Consider the following 23,134-nt stretch of genomic DNA (forward strand, 5'->3'; position numbering starts at 1 on the left):
GTCTGTGGCTCAGTTTTCATTTTCATTGGTGTCCTCATTCTTCTTCACAGTTCTCACTTGTTAAAATGTCAACTCACCAAATCTTTTTCTTGCCTCCTCCTGTAGATGTGAAGAACCTGGAGAACTTCCATTTGGTAGAAAGCGTCCAGGAGCAGGTCAACGCAGCACTGCTGGACTACGTCATGTGTAACTACCCGCAGCAAACGGACAAGTTTGGCCAGCTGCTCCTCCGGCTGCCTGAGATTCGAGCCATCAGCTTGCAGGCCGAAGAATACCTTTACTATAAACACCTGAATGGCGACGTGCCCTGCAACAACCTGCTCATCGAAATGCTACATGCCAAGAGAGCCTAGGAGGGGGACTGCGCTACCCACAATGCAGCTGTATGGACACCTTAAGAGGTTTTGCTGTGGCCCAAAAACTCCCAAATAATGCTTTTACCAAACTCAACCTCCAGCCCAGACATGACTGTGCCATGATGTGGAGGGTGGAGAATGGAGAATGTTGGCAACTCTTGTTTATATTCAGCTCATTTTGATCTTTCAATTTACCACTTGAAATAGTGATTTGGACAAACACACCTGCACATGTGCATACACATAAACAGCATATGGATCCCTTTATTCCGGAAAAAAATAAAGAGTCTGAAAGAAGAGCCGCTCCTCCTCAACCACACAGAAAAAGACAATATTTAAAAGGACAAAAAAGAAAAACACTTGAAACAAACACTGCATTTGACTCTATGAGATGGTATCTAATCGTCTGCACGAGCACAGACTATCAAGATTAGCAGGCTGCAGCTTACAGAGGTAACAACCCTTCAGTGTTTTAGTGCTGGTGACACTGTTAGAGGCTTTCTGTGCTGAGAAAGGAAGCTGTGTGACACCGCAAATCTTTCAGACAGCTTTGTGACAAGAGCGGTGGTTTGTTTCGGTCGACGATCCTCCGGTGTGCTCACGGACCTCACTGAGACGGGCTTTTAGGCTGTCGTTGGTACTGTGAAGACAAACAGACATGCCAGGCTAGAGACTCTTACCTGCCATCATGTCTGTTTTTTGAACTCACACGAGACGCCTGCCACGGCAGCTTGACCTGACTGAAAAGGGAGAACTGATGGATAAAAAAACAATGGTCTAAAAAGAAATGTCCTTTCATGAACAAAATGATAAATAGGCCAGTAAGAAGAAAAATGAGATGTTTTTGTTCTCTTGTAATGGACGTCATTTACTCCTCGTGGTCACCTTGTGGTTCCCCTTTCTTATTTCACATCTCCGAATCATCTTAAACTATGTACCTCAGAAAGACCAGTGTTAAATAAATTCAATTAATAATGTCGGCTGAAACAATTGTATTTATAGCCATTTTTTTCTGCAAAAAACACACCCTCCCTTTTATTATTTCATCAAAACTGGAACAAAACAAAGCGTTATTCTGGAGACGCAGAAGGATTTAATCTGCCTTTGTCCTGGAAAGACCAAAGCCTGCTGCAGAACAGAAGAAGGAAATTACAAAAAACCCTTTATAATCAGTATTATAACAGAAGAAAAAAAAAAAGATTTGTGATGTCACAGTTATGTGAGTCTTGCCTTATTTCATTACCATGCTAGCTAAACCGTGCAGATGTGAATGAAAATATGTACAAATATATATATAAAGTATTAATGTTGTAAAAATTTAAAAAAAGAATAATTCAACAGGTGTTTACATTCATGTGGTCATATGGGAGAGAACTGTGATGAAGCATAAATTGCAAAGCAATGATTTCCTAAAAAATGAAATCGATGAAATGAAAAAAAAAAGATCCTTCTGGTTTGCTTTTTTGGTGTGTGTACAGTGTTTTTTATTTGTTTAAAGCAGTACTTAAATTATGTCGTGAGACACTAAAATCAAAAAGGAATCACACTTAAAATATTAATTTCTATCTGTGTCTGCTGGCTTTCAAACATTTGTTCCTTATGTATTGCTGTAAAAGGGTTCCGTTTCACTTTCAACCTTTTTTTTTTTTGGTGTTTTTTTAGAACTTTTTTTCTGTATTATTTACAGTGCTTTTACCTTTTTGATGTACAGTATGTCACTGGTTACGCTTAATAATGAAGATAATTTATTGCGTCTCTGGGTTTCCATCTTTGTGTTACATGACGTGAGGTGTCCGCGCCAGAATAAATTTGTTTACTGTAGCATGTTCTTGTTTTGTTTCCACACGTAGTTCAGAGATGCAGGTCTGGAGCAAAAATAACAGGCTTTCAAGAACAAAAAAGAAAAAAGAAAAAAAAGGAAAAAAAAAAATATAAAAAGAAACGAAAAATCACCAGTTTTTTTTGTCTTTTTAAATGTTAATGCAAGTTTGAGTCTGTACATTCAAAAGAGTATTGTATTTAAGTGAGTAGGTGTGAAAGGTGTTTGTGCTGCATTTGTTTTTCTTACTGAATTTCAACCTGCGTCATTGCTCTGTCCACTTTGCTCCTATACCAAAGACTGCGTCTTTCCCCCTGTGAGCTGTGACTTCTGTCCAAAATGAACAAAACCCGCTTGTTTCTTTTTTAGATTCTTTTCCATTGTCTTAAATGTTTGGCATCCTAAATTATTCTCATTTGGGAGTTCTTCACATGTACAGTAGTTGTTGTTAAAAGTTTTTTCAAAAATGTTTTCAAACTTGCCTCCTGAAACAAGCTGAGGTGTTTGTTTACCTGTCAACATTTTGTTAATTAAGACATAGAATGATCAAAAGTCTTTCAGTGGCTTGTTTAATGCTCAAAAAACTTCTCTTAAATACCATTAAGCTGTTCCTGATCTCAAACTCTAATTTTTTGATCTTCATCCTCATTATTTGTGTGTATTGATCAGACAATCTTTCCTTACTCTCTGAATGTCTGTGTTTAGGTTCTGCAGCTGCCTTGGACTTCCTATAACATACAGGCAAACTCCATATGACATGCAGTCATGCACATTAATGTGGTCATTGCAGAAGTCCCATTTTTTAAACTTGTTTGTTATAATACTGCTGAAGTCCTGCTACACCTCCAAGTGGAGTTAGTTTGAAGATAAAATTTAGTAAAGCTTGATGAAAAATGGTCATCTGTCACTTCAGTGGTCTGAAATTCAGTTCATTGCTTTACAACAAACTCATCTGTGGCTGAAGAGTAACTGTAAGGACAGACTTGATTGCAGGATATAAACTTAAACGAGGACTTTAACAATGACTACAGTAGCTTTGTGCATTCACCTACTTGTGTACGCTGTCAACACATGGATACACATTACATCCAAATGCTATTTTCCTTACGCTTGTCCATGACCTTCTTCCCCCTTTGCTGACATTCTGACTTCCCCTGTCACATCGCTACCTGGTCCTGGGGGGTGTCTCTCTGAGGCTAATTGAATTTTTCCTCATATTTCAATAAATAATTATTATGCTTATAACACCAGATTCCAGCTTCCTCCGCACACTAACACAGCCAGATAAATGTTATGTATCTTTTAATGGGAAACACTGAAAAGCTATTCAAACAACCCTCTTAACATTTTATAGAATCACAGCATGAAGCAACGACAGATTCATTCATGAGTCATATGCAGACTTGAGGGAAAAACACATGAAACTGACATGAAAGATTTTTATTTTCTCCCAAACACAGTATATGCTGTGGAAAGAAAAATAGGTACCTTATTTCTCAAATAGTGTGTGTGTCTTTGGGACATTGTTCTTTAAACACATGTTTTCTTGTGATAAGCAACAGCTGGGGACTATAAATACAGGGGGAAATGGTTTCACTGTATTTTTTATCTGTACAGGTATGTCCATGGGCTGAATCCAAATCTATATACAGAAATATCACTTTGCTGTTTCTTTTTTGTCTTTTTATTTTGTCCTTTATTTAAAAGTCTGACAGTAGAGTAACAGAAAACATGATGAAAGAGAGAGTGTGATGACCTGAATGAAATCAGTTACATGATATGTACAGTATCTCACACTATGTGGTCACAAGGGTGCCCCATTACTCTGTTAATATAATAGCAGTTGCAGTACTATCACATACTTTACTGGACAATATAATGCTTTCACAAGCACATTTAAGTACCATGAGAGAGTACATGCATGAAAAACATAAAAAACACAATCATTTTAAGTCAAAATACACAATGCGCCATTAGTGAAAACTTGAAATTTAAGTTAACATAAAATTTATATTTGAGGCATTTAGATTACATTCTTACTTAGCACATCGTACAATGAGTGTTTTAAGGCAGTCGTCCTCACTGAAAATACCTGCATTATTTAGGAATGTAGTGCTCAGGGGCACAGGCCTAACAAACATTCATGTGTCTCTACAATGATCACAGGTGAAGTGAAGAAAAAAGGAGCCAGAGTAATAAGGAAACATCCGATTAATTCTGACGAAAAAAATTTACTCATAATTCCAAACTACAATCCCCATCACACCTGCCAGGTCAGTCTACGTAGACGAGGCCGTAGCTTTTCTGAGGCGCGTGGCTGCGAGAGAAACAGGAAGCTGTTAACTCAAGATCCATAGGAACGTGAAGACTACAACCAGTCGGCAAGGCATCCACTTCTGAGGGAGGAGGCTCCTGGTTGGGTGAAAGAGATGGGCAAGTGGGGGGTGTTAAATCACTTTAAGAAAAATGTACTCATTTGCACTGCGATCAGACTGAGTCATGAAATACAAAACCACAGAGGTACATATGGAAGGACTTGAGGAACATTTCCAAATCGATATTAATTGAATTACAACATACAGGATTTGTACTGTGTGTCTTTACTCATTTCATTGAAGCTTATTTTATTAGTGAATCTTGTCACACACACACACGCTCTTTAAAATACAGCACTTAATTTCAACAACTACATACACTTCATGATGTATAATAATAATCCTTAATAGAAAACGTCTTATATGTTGCTTTGTTTGAAGTTTCCTTCATGAGTCAGGAAGAGTGTTTCCTCCTGATCAGTTTGAGTCTTATATCACTGACCAGTTGTACTTGTGTCCTTGTGTCTGTGCATGTGTTTCACTGAGCAGTTTCTGTTATAGCAATTTAAATATTTAAATTTATTTATGTATTTATATTGATAAATTAAATGACAAAGTATTTACACGCACGCACACACGCACACACACACACACACACACACACACACACACACACACACACACACACATATATGGACCTCTATTAAAAGATTTAATGGCTAATGAACCTTTACTTTATTAAGGTAAAGCTTTATGCAGATGAATTACATTATCTACAACTTTGTTGTATTTTATATTACACAAAATATGACGTCAATCTAGACAGACTTATGAGTCTGACCGCAGCATCACATCACAGCCATTTTTCTTCGTATGATCCAACTCGCAACTACCCCTGACCCGACCTGCCTTCCCTCCTCCCCCTACTCTCGTCTCATTCAGCACATACAAGCTGACGGTTAAATGTAAATTCAGGCTTTCGAAAAAAAAAAGCAACAAGTTGTTAGACAGCAGTTTGCTTTTACTAGTGTAAAAAATATTGAGATTGTAAGAGTTTCTCTGCATTATCTCAACTGAGAGAATCAAAGTATGACAAAAACTGCTGACATTGTTTATGTAATGCAACATGTGCAGCAGGACATGAATTTCCTTCATTTTCAGAATTTTTAGAAACAAAAATCCAGCAATGATAGCTAACAGGTTTTTAAAATGCCTTTTATAAATGTAATAAAACACTTTTAAACAGCTATTATTTTTTTCTCCTATGAAGCTAATTAGATGAGGGATGATGTGATTGCTGACTATGTTAGTGATGCTCTCATGCAGCATTAAGAATGCTGGTCACAGCCGGGCAAGCGGCCAGCTTGATCCCAGGCACACAGCGTTGAAATCCTCACTTGGAGCTTGGCTTGCAGTGCCTGGCCTCCTGTCTGTAAATGTGTTAAACCTGCTTTCACTCGCCCTGAATTTGTATAAATAATGTATATACATTTATCCACAGACTCTAACAAGTGCAGCCTCAGGTGAAAATACTCAGAAATGCATGCTATGCGCATCCCCGAAGGTGGACATCAGCTCCGAACAGACCAACTCAAAAAGATAACCACACAGAGAGCAAGAAAAAAAGAACAAAAAAAAAAAAAAAAAAACACACAAATGAATAACTTGCCAAAAGCAACATAAACACATATACACACAGTTCTACTCACACACATACACACACAAACAGATGCAGTGCTGTCAGTTTCTAAACAAGTTTTCCTTTCCGTCACACAAACAGCCCCAAGTTGTGTCTGCCAGTGTTATGTGAAGCTTTTAAACTCTGGAACCACATCACTCGTGTTTACTGAGATGCGCTTGTATGTTTCCCTGCATTGTCAAAGCATAGTCAAAGAGAAAGAGACTGAGGGCAGGAGAAAAAACAAAAGCTTTTGGAAGTGTTCCAAGATTGCAAGAAAAAGGTGCAACTGAATGCTAGAATAAGTCAGTTTGGTGCTCAGTGTGGTTTCAGGCAGGCCTGGAGGCTCAAGAGGCCTGAGAAATGTGCAAGCAGACTCAACTAAATGAACACCGCCAAGCGTCTCATGCTGGTAAAACTTGTCTTTAGCGGATTCATCAATAAGAGTGACCCATCACAACAAACGGTGACTTCATAAATTACAATATTACAACACATTGTTTATAGTTTATTGTTTGCTTCATGATAATAATAAAAAAAACACACAGTATCTGAGTCTGCTCACGTGTATGAATTGACATCATTCTTGGTCATCAAGTTGAATATAGGCTATAATTGTCTATTTCCACCTCAGTCTTTTAGTGGCTCTGTATTTTTAACTGCTGAACAAACTGCTAGATCATCTGGGCAGCAAAGACAAAGCCATTTTTGACACTGGTTATGTTTGTGGTATTTAGTCACAATATCAGACCTTCTTGTTTAATCAGTATAGAGTCATCTGACTTAAATAACCATCATTTTAATTCCAAAGTTAAACCTCAACAAAAAGACAAAAATTTGAATGTGAGACATTAGTACTAGTATGAAATGTAATATTAAAAGAGCTTTGGGAACTATTTTAACTGATATCAGACAGAGTGTTTAGTCCTGGATTTCATATAACAAGGACTGATATCAAATTAACATTCAATGGCATTTTATTTATATATTCCTCATATATCAAGATATACTTTACATGTTAATAGCCATCTAAAAAATGATTTGGAAATAATCTCCAGAACCAAGAGAAACAATTTATTGAATTTAATGGATGAATAAAATGGTTTATTCATCTGTTTCATTGTTCAAACTGGTGGATGTTCACATATGACGAACAAGGAAGCTAAAAGGAAACAGCACAACTCTTCAGAGAGGCAATTAGCCAACTTTCTAATCACTTACACCAAACAGCAACTAGGGGAACCATTGTTTGGCGGCCTGATGGACAAACTTTAAAAATCTAAAGATCAAATTAATAGGCAAGCATTGTTAATGGGAACACTCACCATTGTTATGCAAAAGCCTCACTGTGGCATGCAAAACAAATACACTAAGGTTTGGAGATGGAATGGTTCGAAGGCCGCTGCCGTTTCATTTCAAAGCATGCATTATACATCATTGTGCATAAAGAGGAAGCCTACAGCATTATGATGTTTTTTTCTACGATGATTATCCTTTATTAGTCATTAAAAAGAGAGCGAGAGAGAGAGAAAAAATACAACTTTTAAGCACCTGAACCTCGCTGCCAGCATTCCATTAATTGCCTGCACAATGGGGAGAGCCTTTGGAGATTTTTCAATTTCAAAAAATGAGGAGCATGCATTCAGTCGTGCTCATGTTATACCGGCACTTAAATCCTACAGAGCTCCCATAAAAAAGGACTCAAGGTTGCATCCGATTGAAAGCCTCCAACTACAGCCACTTCAGAAATCCATTTAGCAAGCGGGGGGTTAGAACATCTAATTCAAACAGTCGCCCTGTTAAAACGGTTGCACCAATGTCTTTTAAAAACACACACACACAAACACACACACTTTCAGACGCACACTTTTCTCCGGTGTTTGCTTGGCTCCATTGTAAGAAAAATGAACCTGGCACATAGAGAGACGGCAAGACACAAAGAATTAATCTTGCCAGACCTCAGCCAAGTGGCGAAGGTGAATGCTTTGCTGCACGTGGAATCTTGACCTTTGCTTTAGCAGTGTCAAAACGAGTGCTCCACGGGGAAGACAAAGAAAGAGGTCTGTGGCATCTGCAATAACATGACAACCCGAATGTCACGACACTGTTCTTCAGCTGAAGAATTTTGAGTAAAGCAATTGTGTCCAAATGAAAAAGACATTTCAAGGAATAATTATGGTTTTGGTTTCTTGTCAAAGAATCTTTTGGAAGCAAAAACAAGACAAACTAAACTGAGAAAGGGAGGGAACATTTGTAGACAAATGAAATAATGTTTCATCTGATGACAGACTACTGAATTATTGAGCCATAGCAGGCTATTACAATTTAAAGTTATTGTTATTCATTTATATATTTTTCTATTTTTGTTATTATTGAACTTGATCTCCTCAATAGTGAACTGCAAAACCTGTGACTTTTTAATTTGACCTTTAATACTGAGGGGATAATGAAATTCATCACTTCCTGAGAGTGAGAAATAATTTTTCCTGGAAAAGACTGCAGAGTATTAGAAAGACAAGCACTCAGAAACAAAAGAGTCTGTGACAAGTGCTTTGACAAAGAAAACAAGCTGTAAGAATCAGGACACCCACACACTATTATCACTAGCTCATTCATTTACACCTCAGGAAGTTTCAGCCTGCATCCTTATACCAGGTGTTTTAAATAGAAAAGGCAAAGAGATTAATTACCTGAGAATAGACTGAATTCCTACTGTGACAACAACCAATGGTGCATTATCAAAACAGACATTTAAAGTATTTAGTAATGTTTTTTTTCTCCTCTTTACAAAAGTACACACATAAGAGAGCACAAAAACACCACTTAAATACTTTTTTGAGACTACATTGAATTACTGCTTACTTCCCCCGAGGCTGCTTCATACTCAACCACAACACTGACCTAACAGAGTCTTATCTCTAGTTTATACAAAAATCTAAGAATACTATTAATTATTTATGTTGCGGGGGCAGATTTCTGTCTCTATATATGATATTCCCCACTTGTAATAGTGTGTAACATGATTAATAAATAATGTAATTACACACACACCTGCATGTGAATATTTTCTAATAATTTGTTGCATTAATGACTTAAAATTAAAACAACATATGTTTTCTCTTTAACACAGCAAAATGTCAGCGGAAAAGGGTCGTAATCATTTCTAAAGTCAGTGGGTCTTTTCATTCATACTAAAAAGGATGAACATACAATACAATGTATATTAAATGGCATGAACTGCAGATGGGTGGCGGCCTCAGATCCAATCACATAAAACCAGAACATTTGAAGTCTCGCAGGACCACAGGCAGCCTTGAGCTGTGACCTCCTGCTGGAGAGCGCAGTAATCAACACATAACATGACCATCACCCATCACACACACACAGCATTCACACTTCAAACATCTACTATGCCTGAATATATAAGGATCTATGGACAGTAGCTGGGTGTCATAACTAAAATTAAACAAACACAGATATAGACTTGATGATGCCTTTTGTGTGAACACTAACTTTTAAATAACTGAACTGAGAGAAATGGCTGCTGCAAAATAAAGGCATCAAATGATTGGCCCAGCACAGTTTTGACCAAAGACTGACTGCTTTCCATCAAGATCCTGTACAATTTAAACCATCTGCCTCAGGAGGTAATGTAAAGTATTTGAATAAACACTTTTACAGACTAGTCTTAATGTAAGAGTTTTCCTTGAGTCTTTAACGTTAAGTGTTTGTTTACAGTGCTAAGCATTTTTGTTTTTTACAACAGAGTGCTACATAAATATTGCAAAACATACATTTGCATACTGTATATTCCATAGTTACAAAATAACAAAAGATTCAGCTCCAGTTCAGTTTAGTGCCTGTTAGTATGTGCCTATGTACATGTGTGTCCACAGATGGATGTAAGTAGAAGCACACGTGTCTCTGCACATACATCTGCACGTCTGTTGCTGAGATCAATATCACAACCCTTAAGAGGGCTGAATCAAGCAAAAAGAAACTTTCCTTTCATCTTTCCTCCCCTCCATGCCTCTTTTCTTTCCTTCTCTGTTTCAGACCGCCACAGACAATTGCTGGCAGGCCTTCAGATGCAAACAGCTGCTCTCACATTGTCACTGTGATGGGAAACTGATTATTTAGTCTGCCGTCCCTCTCCTGGGACAGCAACACTTTCTGTAAGCTACTGAGGACTCTTAAGAGGCTGGGTCCTTTGCCAGAGGCAGCAATAACACTGTAACAGAGGCTACTATAAATGAACATCACAGACTTAAACATAGTTCTGAAAAAGAAGAGTATGGGCCCCAGGGAGGGTCTTTGAGGAACATCCCTTCACCATCTGATCAGGGCTGGTTTAGAGAGGACAGGAGTAAAGTGCATCTCGCCACCTAGAATTCTGGGTTTGTTAAGCTGGTGTGGATCGATCTAGACATGACAAGGCCTGGCTCCAGTCTATTAAATAATTTAAAAAAACTAAACAACTATAGACTTTTCCCTGTCATTTATAAACTCTAATCATACCAGCATTTGCTTTTCAGGATTCTTGGACTGGCACTGCTTGCTGATAGGGAAACCAACAAGGAAACAGTTAAGTATAAAGGCTTTATGTGGGCTGACATCATTATAATAGCTTGTCTAGGTTTCTGAGGCAGCTGCCCCACTACAACACGAGACAAAAACCCAACCCAACACATCAATGTACAGTCACTCTGTGATTTGTCTCTACTGTCTCCCTTTCCTGTGACGACAGTTTCATTGCTTCAACATTGAGCAATGAAACTGCTACTACATTTAAAGCTACCATCTGATCAACTCCACACCTCCAAACTACAACACAGATTACACAGAATCTAGATTTACATTTGGGAAGTATTTTCTCCCTTGTTATGCCATCGTCCCTTGAACCTTAAAAAAAGACAATCTTTGAGAAAAAAAATAGCCCATGAATCCTTTTACAAATAAACAGTTTAACTTATGAGCAATACAACATATTCTTACTCTGTCTTCATGATTCTTCTCCTCTTCTGTTCTTTGTCCAATATTATCCTTTAATTTTAACTTGTGGTGACAATGGCTGCAAACAGTTACAAAAGATAACTTTAAGGCAGAATACTTCAACAAGCCAAATAGGTTCAGCTCATTTAGTCTCTCACTGTTTATTCAGTCTCACAAAGATAAGCTGCAGGCAGCATAATTTGCTTAAATAGCCTATTGAATCACTTCAACATCGTTTCCAACGGAGGTGTGATATTTGAATGGGCGCCAATACATCCTAAGGGATGGCCTTAGGTCTGAGAACATTATAAATCCAAAAAAGGCATCTTCTCTTGTATCTGGATGGTTTAAACATTTTTTCAGTCTTTCATTGCAGCCCAAAATGTTTATTGGTTTGGCTGTTTTTTTAAATTTGCTGTTCATCTTTGTTATGTAAGCCAACAGCTGGTCTGAAGATCTCCAAATACAGCACTCAGCCTCTGTGCATCAATACCATCACTGTTAAGTAAAATAAGTTCTTGTGCTAGAAAAATCAATTTAAATCTTTAAATCAATTTAAGCTACATAAGCCTTCCAAAGTCACAGAGTAGCGTCCGCACAGTGTACTGTATCTGTCATCCACGAACAACATATTAGTATCTGCTATAAGTGGGTAAGGTAAAGTCAGAGGGAAATGCTATCTGATAGTTTGGACACTGTAAAGGTGCTTTTAAGAAATGCATTTAAAACCCCAGCCAGAGAGTGTATTTATGAATAATAAAGATTTAAGCTAATAATCCAGAGATATAAAACATTATGAAAGTCACCTTGTCTGTTCTGTAACTAATCCCCAAATGTTGTGTTCAACTGTCCAGGTAACACAATTATGTGTACATAATTTGGATATGAGAGACAGAGGGAGCAGATCAGAATGGGTGAAAAAACTGCAGAAACGGAGAAAACAAATTACATGATAATGGTAACCATGAATACAACTCCTAAATACAAATACATATTAGTCACAACATTCCTCATTGACATTGACCTCCAGCACTTGATGCAAGATTGACAGTGGGTGGGAGGTCTTCTGGTAGAGCATATGTTAACTGGCATTTGACTCTCTCTGTGGCAGTGCACCAGAGTCTACCAGGGCATATCAAGCTCAGATTCTAATATAAGGTGAGTAGTGTAAGGTGAAGCGAGGCTGTGTAAAGCCCGAGGCTGAACTCTAGAGCAGAGCAGCGGTCGGATCAATACTGGCTCAGCCATAGAGGGATGAGTTTGGAGTGGTAGGCAGCAGAGAGACAACACTTCCTGATGGACCTGGGCTGGTCATTCATGTACACACATGTTTACACATAACTAGTAGTCATGGTTGAATCCTCATCATTCACCCTCACGATCACACCTATGAACAATTTAATCATCAATTAAACTACACAGCATGTTTTTGGTCTGTGAGAGGAAGAAAAGCTGGCCGGCCGTCTTTGCATATAACCAATAACTGAGTCATTCTTAAATCTAGTAACTGGACAACTGAAAAAACAACACTGGATTTCTGAAGTGCTGCAAAACCAAAATGAGCTGGAAAAAGATGCACAAAGCTGCAGAGTTGGTTGTTAATTTGCTGCAGGGTTTGGTTTTAAAAGTGACCCTTGTTCATTGCAAAGACTTATTAAATTCAAAGTACAAATTACAAATAACACTTCAAAAGCCAGGGTGATTAATAGCCTTTTCTTTGTGTCCTCATCAATTTATGAGGATACATGTCACTGTTTTCCTATCTACTTTGAAACCAAAAACGCAAAAACTAAGCATACATCTAAAAATAAAAGGAAATGTGCACCCAACAGTAAAATGCATGTTTTATAATCCGAATAATTTGTATAGCATTGATATTTTTGGGGGGAGGAAAGCCACACCCAGTTTAGCCAAATCAGAAACAGACATCCACAACTGATAAAAATGTCAGTTGGAATTTGTAAAAACTCATAAATAATGGATGCTCCAAGTAGGCAGGGGAGCATCTTCAATGAACCCAGAGTGCCGAGCATGCTTTCTCATCTCCAAACCGAGGAGCCATCTTAATGACTGCGCCCGGAGACCTGGGGGTCTCCATCAGCCTACCCACCCGCCCCCAAATTTCCCCTGAACCCCACCAATGGACCCCCCTTGTCAAGCCCATCCACGCTCCCAACCACCGCACATCGTACAGAGGGGAACATGAGCTCTTAAATTAAACATTCACAGCAGCGGCCGCTGCCTGTTTTAGGCAAATCAGCAGAAAATGGAACAAACAGCGCGCCTCAGGAAGATCCATGTGTGTGCAATTGAGACATTTTTGGGGGGAGAGCACGGGGGTCTCTTAAGTCTTGCGGAGAGCAGAAAACGCAAATAATGTCACATGAGTGTGTTTGCTTAGTGGATAACTCCTTTTTGTGTTTTGTGGATAAAAGAGACGGGTTTGCAGTTATCCATGTTGGCATGTTGGAGGAGGGAAAAGTAAGAGTACAGTTCATTTTGTGGATATGTCTCTTTCTGTACATTAAGAGGGACGGAGAGGGGGAAGTGAACAATGTTTGTGATTATTCTGTTGAGTGACAGAGGAGTGAAAATGTTCAAAATCTATAGAAACAGTAAAGGTATGAGAAAGAGGGGTTTTGTTCAGAGTGATGACACTGAGCTCCACAGCATCCTGCATCATCAGGACTGGGGTCACCTTTAGGGACGGATGACGGTGGATGAGGCAGGGACCACTAACCCCCACTCCTCTCCTCCCCTCCCCCTTCCGACCTGCATTCAGACATAAACAGGAAATCGGCTACAGGAAGGAAGTCATATTTTTTTTACAGCTGTGCCCTGGACGAGGACGGCAATGTGTAAAAGCTGTATTTTCAATATACATAATGAGATTTACGCAAGATGTGTGATGTCTGCAATGAGCCATTCAGTATCACGCATAAACCAAAAACATGACAAGCCTGGCATAGCAAGGCGTTATGTTTGTATTTTGAATGAAAACTGTGTTCATTGTATTTTCCTGTCACCATTAAAAGGCCTTTTCCTGCTACAGCCACAGATAAACCTTTTTGTCTCTTTGTTTTTGTTCTTGGATGAAGATCAAAGCACCAGGTCCAGACTCAGGGCTTGTGATCTGTCAGGGTGCGGGGATTTATATGGCACTTGCATCCTACGATACTCATCACATCTGCAAGTCACAGTGATAAATCAGATCGGCAGGCTGCATGGTATTACATATATACGCTGTGGCCATAGGGCAAGAGATTTTACTTTTGAAGCAAAGGTGTTTTGTGTTGTTAGAGGATAAAAACACAGTCCTCTACATGGGATCTCAAGCCTCTTCTCTCAGTTATTGATGGGTTATTTCACTCATGAGTGCAATACCTTAGAGACGTACCCACAGGAACATGCACACTTTTATGCACCGAGATAAAGAGGTTTGATCAATTTCTCTGTCTGCTGAAAGGGTGGTTAAACTAGGCTGAGGTAGAGAGTGATGGTGGTGGGGGTAGCAGTCCAGAGCCCTACAGGAAGTGATTTAATGTCCAAAAAGACATGTGCTTGTTTTTGCGCTGTCTCTTTCCTGTTGTGTTCTGATAGGGACTTCCTCTCCCCAGTGGAGGTGGATACGGGTGTCATCCGTCCATCCATCCATCCTACCCACCTCCACCCACCCATGGCACACGGAAATATCATTCTGCTGCCGTGCCATCCCTGCAAGAAACTCGTCGAACTCTTTTAGACATTTGTAACGGTCACAAAATGTGTGTGTTAGTATATGTGCAGGCTGTGTGGACACTTGTAGAAACATTTTAGGCATTTATCTGAGGCTTTCATAAACATACTATGACTTAATATGAACTTGGGCGGTTCAATTTTCCGACCAAGAAAATGTAACAGCATCCAATACTGTGTCGGTAAAATGTCAGAGGTGAGAGGTAAAAGGGAAGGAGACATCACAATAATGTTTTTTTGTGTGTGCTAGCTTCCGCATGCATTTGTGTGTGTGTGTGTGTGTGTGTTTAAGCATACAAGCACCAATTTGCTCATGTACTGTGCATGGACCGGGGGAGCCAGAGAACTCAACCCCTGCCATGGTAAGACCAGGATGATCTCTTCCTGTCTGCCTCAGTATCTCTGTGACCAACTCCCTTCCTATCTGCTAAAACACACACACACACTTACATGCACACACACAACCACATGCAGGCACGCACACACACACACTTTCGTTACCATACTTATGAGCATCTCCTCCCTCTTGAATACATTCTCTCTCTATCCTTAACAATTACCCCTAACCTAAACCTGAACCTTGTTCTAACCTGAATGTCCTCTCTTGGTTTTATCTGCTTTTTTTCCAGTGATTGAATGAATAACAATAAAATAATCCAATGTAAATACAACCTACAAATTTACCCTAGAGGTGATTTTAGTGCCTCAGAAAAGAATTCTCAACAAAAATGGAACATCATGAGCTTAAAAGGTAGCATTGTATTTATTGCGGTGTTGTATTGGATCAGAGTATATTTTCTAGAGTCTATGCTATTTTCCCATCCCTTGTACTTCTTTTGGTAAGAGCCCAATAAAAGGTTAATGTGGCTTGATTGGTTTGACACAGGCCGAGGTTCTGGGGTACACTTTACTCATCAGAGAAACCAGGGTTGTGGTGACTTGGTCTAGGACACTTAAGAGGATATCTAGCCAGGCAGTCTTGTTGGTGGAGAGATCAAATCTTGTAACCTTACATTAATAGTACTCTCTCAAACCATTAAGCCACCCTGCCTACCAGAATCAGTTAGAATCATACATATATTCAACAAAAAATAAACACTACATTTTCACTTTAAAACATTTAATGAGGCTAAAAACTAAAATGACTTACTGTGTGTGTGTGTGTGTGTGTCACCAGGTCTTTGTGGTGTTTCCACAAGTGACCGAAGCGCCTCATGTCACAAAGCTCTCTTCTCTGTTGAGCGATTTAATGCTGACTATCTCACACACACACAATGGCCCACCCTCCAACCTCCTCTCTTACTGATTCAACCCATCCACCAACACACTTCTCTCACACACACGCATACACACACATTCACCTACAGATGGAGGAAATAAGCTCAGCGCTGCCTGTGTCTGCTAAGGATGTGAGGTGCAGTGATGGCACATTAACGATAGGACCCGTGACAGCAGTATGCATCAGCCTCACTGAACAAAGCATAGCCAGTTTTTAATTCAATGAGGATTGTTTAAGTGAAACAATGGCTCTGTGCCCCGCTGAGGGTTAGGAGAGGGTGAGAAAGGTGAGTTTGTCAGTGGTAGACGGCCGGTGTTTTTGTGTTTTAGCTATGGATGATCCCGTGGGTTCGATGGGGTCGTGGATCAGAAATATCGCTGTGGCACAGCAACATCCGCTGTTTTTCAGGTAACTAACAAAAAGTCTGACAATGAGTGGGTTGAAAGGGAAATACTGCCAGACGTGCACACTATGGAACCATAAAGACTATTTGAAGGCATTATGAGTCATATATGTGCATATTTTGGGACATTATTTCCAGTCCATTCTTATTCTGGACAGCTTACAATGAATAAGATGGCAGTAAAGAGAGTCTTGTTCAAAGTGTATTTGAGAAAAAAGGCTTAAGTGGTATTTGTGACACTACAGTTTGGTCACAGGGCAGTCTCACCTACCAGTAGTCCACCAATAATGACTTAAAAAACAAATACTGTAGCTAGCAGCAGACACTAAATAATGTGGATGCAATAGCATCTATTCTGATATTAATGTAGCAGTTCAAGTCCTTGCTTTATTATGGGTTATGCAATGGGTCAATGGATTTAACCATTACATATCTTACCACATTGAAATCTCATTTTAAAATACCACATAATTTCATAGTTGTGTAAAATAGGGGTTCATAAAATAGCAGTAGCAAGTAATTTTATCAGATTGGGACAATTTCAAAAGGGACAACATCTTGACAACACCTTATTCTAAAAAACTTGTTTTATCAAAAAGTAATAACGTTAGAGAATCAAGAGCGCTTGTATAATGACATGCAATTTAGTACAGCAACCTTTTGTGAAATGCTATCTTTGCAAAGCATATAATGTACATTTTATTTAAAGACTGTCAAGTTGTGAAGAGTTTGTGGTGGTGTTGCATCGTGTTACATTTCAATACCTTCAATTACAAACGTTCACACATAATGAAATATGTGTTTATATGTTTATTATGACTGTACATTACTTTAAAAGATAACAGAAAGCTGTTTTAATTCTTGTGTATTCTGTAAGAGCACATATGTGTGTGTTCAGTTGTGTGTGTTTATGTCTGTGTGTAGATTTTTTTGCTCCAGCATTTGCATTCCTCACAGCCCATTTGGCCTATGCTAATGGAGTCTACTCATGCAGAGCAGCAGATCTTAATGAAAAACCTTTGGCTGGTGATCAGTGCTATTGATCAGCCTGAGCCACAGCTTTAAGCAGGGCTAATTGATCAATCACCACTGGTTGCTTTGGATTAATGGAAAATGACTGGTGCTTCCCCCAAGACATAATCACTCCTCCTGCAAGAAGCCTGAGTGAGTGCACAGGTGTGTGTGTCTGAGATATAAACATTTACATAATGTGTTTATGTGCATTAGTGTGCATAAATGTTGAGCTAGAAACAGCTTTAGAATACCCCACTCTAGTGAGTGGAATATTACCTGCACTGAAAGCTACTCAAATAAAATGACGAAAGTAGAGAATCACTTTGTGCTTATGAGAGAGTCTGAAAAGATGCTCTCAAACATTACAACATGGCTTCTTTGAAAGAGCTAATGTGGTATTTTGTTATAAATACACTCAACCAACAAATCTTTGTTCATTTCAGCAAAGTCTCTGAAATCAGAGAATAGCTATTTTAACAATGTACATCCAATGTATAAGTATATTTAAAAAAAGCTTCTTACTGACCACATCAATAGTATGTATCATGAGTGTGCAGGCGTGTGTGAGTTTTAATATGATGTACATGTTAGAGAATGTTTAAAATTATTTTAGATGTTGGTTTGTATTTTAGATACTTTTTAGTGGGTTTCAGAGTGAGTCAGAGAAGAAGTGAAGTGGTGGGGCTTTCTCTTCCTTGTTAATTATTAGTGTCCAGGTCCACAACAAAACTTAGATGATTTAGCTCATTTTCACATTTTTCGTAGAAGTAATGTTTTTATCTTAAATCAACAATGAAGTCTGAGACATTATAATAAAATTCTTAAACTTTCATTACTCTTTAAAAGCATTAGATTTTAAGAGATTATTTTTACATGAACATAAATTGACATATTTTTCAATTAAATCTACTAATGACTGACTACTAAACACATTTGCTTGTCTGCTGGTGCTGTAAAATCTGATGTTGGATTGAACTTTAAATTAAGACACGAAGAAAAGTTAAATCACATCCCATGCATAGGCACTTAATGCCGTAATGTTTCTGTCATGTGAGTCAGGGTACATAAGTAGACAGTATTAAGAAAAAATAATAAATGACAGAGTAAAACCAAGAATGTCTATAGAGACTATATCTATGTTATGAATACACTAATACTTGCCAATAATATATGAATCCTATTAGTTTTTTTTTTACAACAAATTGAAAGATAAGTTGATTTTGGTCACCTCTGACATGATGTGAATTCCTTACTGACTGCAGGTGGAGAAATGTGGTTTTACTGTATGTCCAGAGAAATCACTCCAGTATGGTTCAGGTGAATTTTAATCAACAGTCTGTAAAATACATATAATAAAACTTGGGTTTCTAAGGAGAGCTATTGAGTCCCGTGCTCTAGCGAGGTGTTATGGAGGTATTTCCATCCTGGCAAGATTATAATAAAAATTTGACATTTTGACATGAAAACTTATTAATGGTTGCAGATACCAGCAGCAAGAACGTATTATATCATGTACCATATCAATTCACCACTAGTGTACTAGTCTATGTGTGTTGCCAGTCCCACATTGACATGACACCAGCAGTCCCCCTGCCATGAAGCACTGAAGCAAACAGGAAGCTCTAACAACACCCCCAACACACACACACACACATTCATAACACTTACATCGAAATAACTGACAGCCTAGCTGGCCAGTAGTGGCTCCATGGAGGATTTGTGCCTGTGTGTCTGTTTGAGGGAGGTGGGGTGGAGGTTCCAGCTGGCCTGTCCTGGGACTCCCAATCGCGTGAGAACAGTACACTGAGGGAGCTGCGCCTAGCTAGTCCAACACTGAAACACTCAACAGGCTGTAAAGGTCAACTGGGGTGATTTTAGCATGCAAAACTGGGACTATTGTTACTCTGTTTTATAAAACAGAAAACAAGAGTCTATAGATTATTTCCAAGTTTCTGTTCATTTAAAAAATGCTATGTTTCTAATTGTTATTGAAAAATAGGATATAAATTGATAACATGGTTGAAAAATGTATAATAATTACCTGGGCTTCAAAAACAGATTAATAGAGTAAGATCAAGTTTTCTGTAGTTTTTGGTTATATCTGTATTACTTTTCATGTGTATATAGTACACATTTTGAGCTGGAGGGAAACGTCACAGTAAATGAACCTGCATGACAATTTAAAGGTAGACAAACCTCGCACCAACTGGTAAATAGACCTACTGCAACCTACTGTAACCTCTGCCCATTGCTTACAATCCTGGACTTGACATTCTTAGACATGATAGGTCACGATGATCAGTACCTCTGCCTTCCTCATACTGTAGATGAGTGAGCCACTCAGGTATGATGGTTTTATTCTGATAGGATGACAATACAAAACATTAATCTTTCTATGTTTTACTTTCCCAATATTGCAGCAGGTGAAAAGCTAAAGTACACCAACTTTGCACATGCTAATGTCTAAAACAATATACCATCATTAATCAAACAGCTTAAAACAATTGCACACTAACTCAAATCTCCAGTGAATCAAGTCTTTAATAGTAACAGCCAACTAGTGCGGAACACACCATCTCAACTTCCCTTCATTAAGTGAACCTTGACAAACTAACCAGCCACACATACAGACTCACACTCTCTCATACTTTGACTGACTCGCACATTTTGTGGAATGAGACCAAACTTCCATCCAATAACCTCTGGTGTGAACTTAATTGTGTATACTCAAGTATTGAGTTTCGAACCATGCGTGGGTCCCGTAGCTCTCAAAGAGAAACAGACGCTGTGAACTTGACAATGAGTGAGAGAGAGATAGAGTGGAAGAGAGAGAGAAAGAGAGAGAGACAGAGCGAGCGAGAGAGAAAGAGAGAGAGACAGAGCGAGAGAGAGAAAGAGAGAAAGAGAGGGAGAGAGAGAGAGAGAGAGAGAGAGAGAGAGAGAGAGAGAGAGACACGGACCACCCAACGGCTGAGAAGAAAAACAAAGCTGGGTGGAGAGCAAAGTCAGTTTCGATCATGTCGGAGGTAGGACAGTTGGAAGTTGTTGTGCGGTAGCAGTTCGCCAAGGGTGGAAGAGAGAAAGGGTGCAAAAAAAGTGTAACACTGGAAAAGTAATCTGATCTTAGAGTCTATTTAGTTGCATTTATCTCAAAACAAAGATGCTAAATCTTTTATTTGGTTGAGTATTATTATTCCTTATTACATCATTTTTTTCTTAATATGGTTACAAGTTTGCCAGTGGTGGTATCATTTCCTGTGTTATCGAGGGAGACGAGGCACATATGAATATTGGTTTTCTATCTGGACTCTGCTGGTTTTCATTCCAGACATTTATCTGCTTCCACTTTTCAGAGCTCAGGATTGCTTACTTCAGAACAGAAGAAAATAAATTGAGACAGTCCTTTAGATCAGTGTTCCTAAATGAGAGGTCAGGTGTCTTTTCTCAAAGTCCAGCTTCATGTTTTGACATTAACACTAAATGAAAATAGCTGCTTAAGCAATTACCAGTTAGGGGTGTCGCGATAAAGTTTTCTGGCCCTGATTGCAATCTGAATCCTTTAATATTGTGTATCTGTTAGATCGTTTTACTAGAAAATATGTATCACTATTGCAGTTGTGGAAACTGCAAAAACACTTACAGAGTGGAGTTTCTTCCCTCACAAATAATCTGTACAGACACTGATAACTCAAACAGCCAAGTTTAATGTTTGCCTGTCATCAAGTTACTCACAGAATTAACTTTAATGATCCACAGCTGATACGACCTGCTGCATTGCATTTTAAACAGTAGGCTAAAGGTAAGCAAAAAATAAGTTGCTACCAAAAGGTTCGTACAGAAAGAGAGGGGTGAGATAAAATATTTATTATTGTCTGAGTGTCTGTGCTTTGCCAACCTTCCTGTGTCAGGTGCACATGGAGCAGCAAAGCAACAATCGCAGGCTGAGGTGAACAAAACACAATAGTGAATCATTACAATATCCCTATATCTTGGATTGGCTCAGGGCACCTCTAATCAACACTATACTATTACTTGTACAAGGGCATCTTAAGTTTTAATGCATTTAAATGAGTCAATAAAAGTAAGTGTCTGCCATTTTATTTCAGTGTCCAAATACTGAGTGTAAATGTATCCACTCGAAAGACTCAAAAATTCCCATGATGGAACCAAAAAAGTGGTATCCATGGCATGTCCACTACTCTTTGCTATAAATCCTACAATGCAATACACCATATTTCATATGGCAGAGAATTACTGTTGTACGACTACATACCTGTTGATGATGACGTAAAATAAGTGTACAGTGTGTATCCCTTCCTTATGGACAAAATTATATTGGAGTATCAGTATTCTGAGTAGCAGGATTGAAAACCACATGACTAGAGATTTTAAAAAGTGGCTTATGGCCCACTTCAAATCAGTGGATCAACTGGGAAAACCTCAGAAGGTAAAGTCATTAACACTCCAACCGCTTTGAACAACTACTCATGTGCCCTTGAGCAACACACTTAACCTCTTAGTGTATGATTATAAAGCACAAAAGATGCTCAGGTGACTCTTGACTGTATAGACAAAGCCAATACAAACAACTGTACAGACAATATATTATTGCAGTAATTCATATAAACGTGCTCTCTTATTTAACAAAGAAATCTGAAATTTCAAGTAAATTTGACATTATAAAGTTTATTCATTATCAGCATTATCTTACTGAACATCTAGATAATCATCAACACAACTGGATAAAAAAATACTTTTTGAATTTAAGATAAATTTAAGAAGGCTACTGTGTTAAACTGTTTTAAAAGAGATACATTTTAGTGTGTGATGTGGTACTGATGCTGGCCACCAGGGGGACAAGAACATGCAAGGACCAGAGAGTTCGAGGCTTCAATTTATTTCAGTGGAGAGGCAGTCAGTCAAGCAACAGTCAGTGTGTGTGAGGATGTGTGTATGTGTATGAAAGAGAGAAAGAGAGAGGGAGGGAGAGACAGAGAGAGAGAGAGAGACAGACCTGTAAGTAGTTTTGTTTTAATCATTATTTTTTAATTTATTACAGATCATGTGGTACAGTTACTAGGTGTTAATTTTATTCACTTTAATTTATACTATTTAACAGTATAACATTCAAATGGAATGAAATGTCGATGTCAGCCATCATCATGTGGCATGAAATGGTGATAAAAGTTAAAACTCAGTATACTCACATTTTACTTTATGATTGTTTTAGGCTGAAAGAAAGCTTTAGGCCTATACTGTTTAATTTGTAATGTGTATAAAATATCAACTAGTGTTTGACTACATTTTTTATTAATTAATTACTTTTTACTGAATACATTTTTTAAGATGAAACCATTTTTACATTTTAAATAATGTATTCACTATAGCATTAATAGGGGAAAATCACAAGTCTACTAAAAATGTTTTGAATAGTTAATAAGTCATGTTAAGTAGCTTAATTGAACTGAATTGAACCAAACTATACTTAACTGAACATAATTGAATTGTACTAAATCAATCAGGGTACTAACCCACTACTGCTG

At 38.3% G+C, this 23,134-nt stretch overlaps 2 protein-coding genes across 2 annotated transcripts in view; one reads left to right on the top strand and one right to left on the bottom strand.

The window, feature by feature from the left end:
* nr5a2 (nuclear receptor subfamily 5, group A, member 2) overlaps nt 1-1,801 on the top strand; it is a 68,870-nt gene extending 67,069 nt beyond the window's left edge. The window contains exon 7 of the mRNA XM_053322486.1: nt 106-1,801. Coding sequence (XP_053178461.1) covers nt 106-353 — 248 coding nt within the window. The 3' untranslated portion in view covers nt 354-1,801. The remainder of the gene's footprint in view (nt 1-105) is intronic.
* The window catches only part of LOC128362248 (adhesion G-protein coupled receptor D2), a 93,808-nt gene continuing 72,178 nt past the window's right edge, over nt 1,505-23,134 (bottom strand). Inside the window, exon 25 of the mRNA XM_053322989.1 lies at nt 1,505-4,587. Coding sequence (XP_053178964.1) covers nt 4,450-4,587 — 138 coding nt within the window. The 3' untranslated portion in view covers nt 1,505-4,449. The remainder of the gene's footprint in view (nt 4,588-23,134) is intronic.

Source organism: Scomber japonicus, chromosome 7 (assembly GCF_027409825.1).
Source record: "Scomber japonicus isolate fScoJap1 chromosome 7, fScoJap1.pri, whole genome shotgun sequence".
Lineage (NCBI taxonomy): Eukaryota > Metazoa > Chordata > Actinopteri > Scombriformes > Scombridae > Scomber > Scomber japonicus.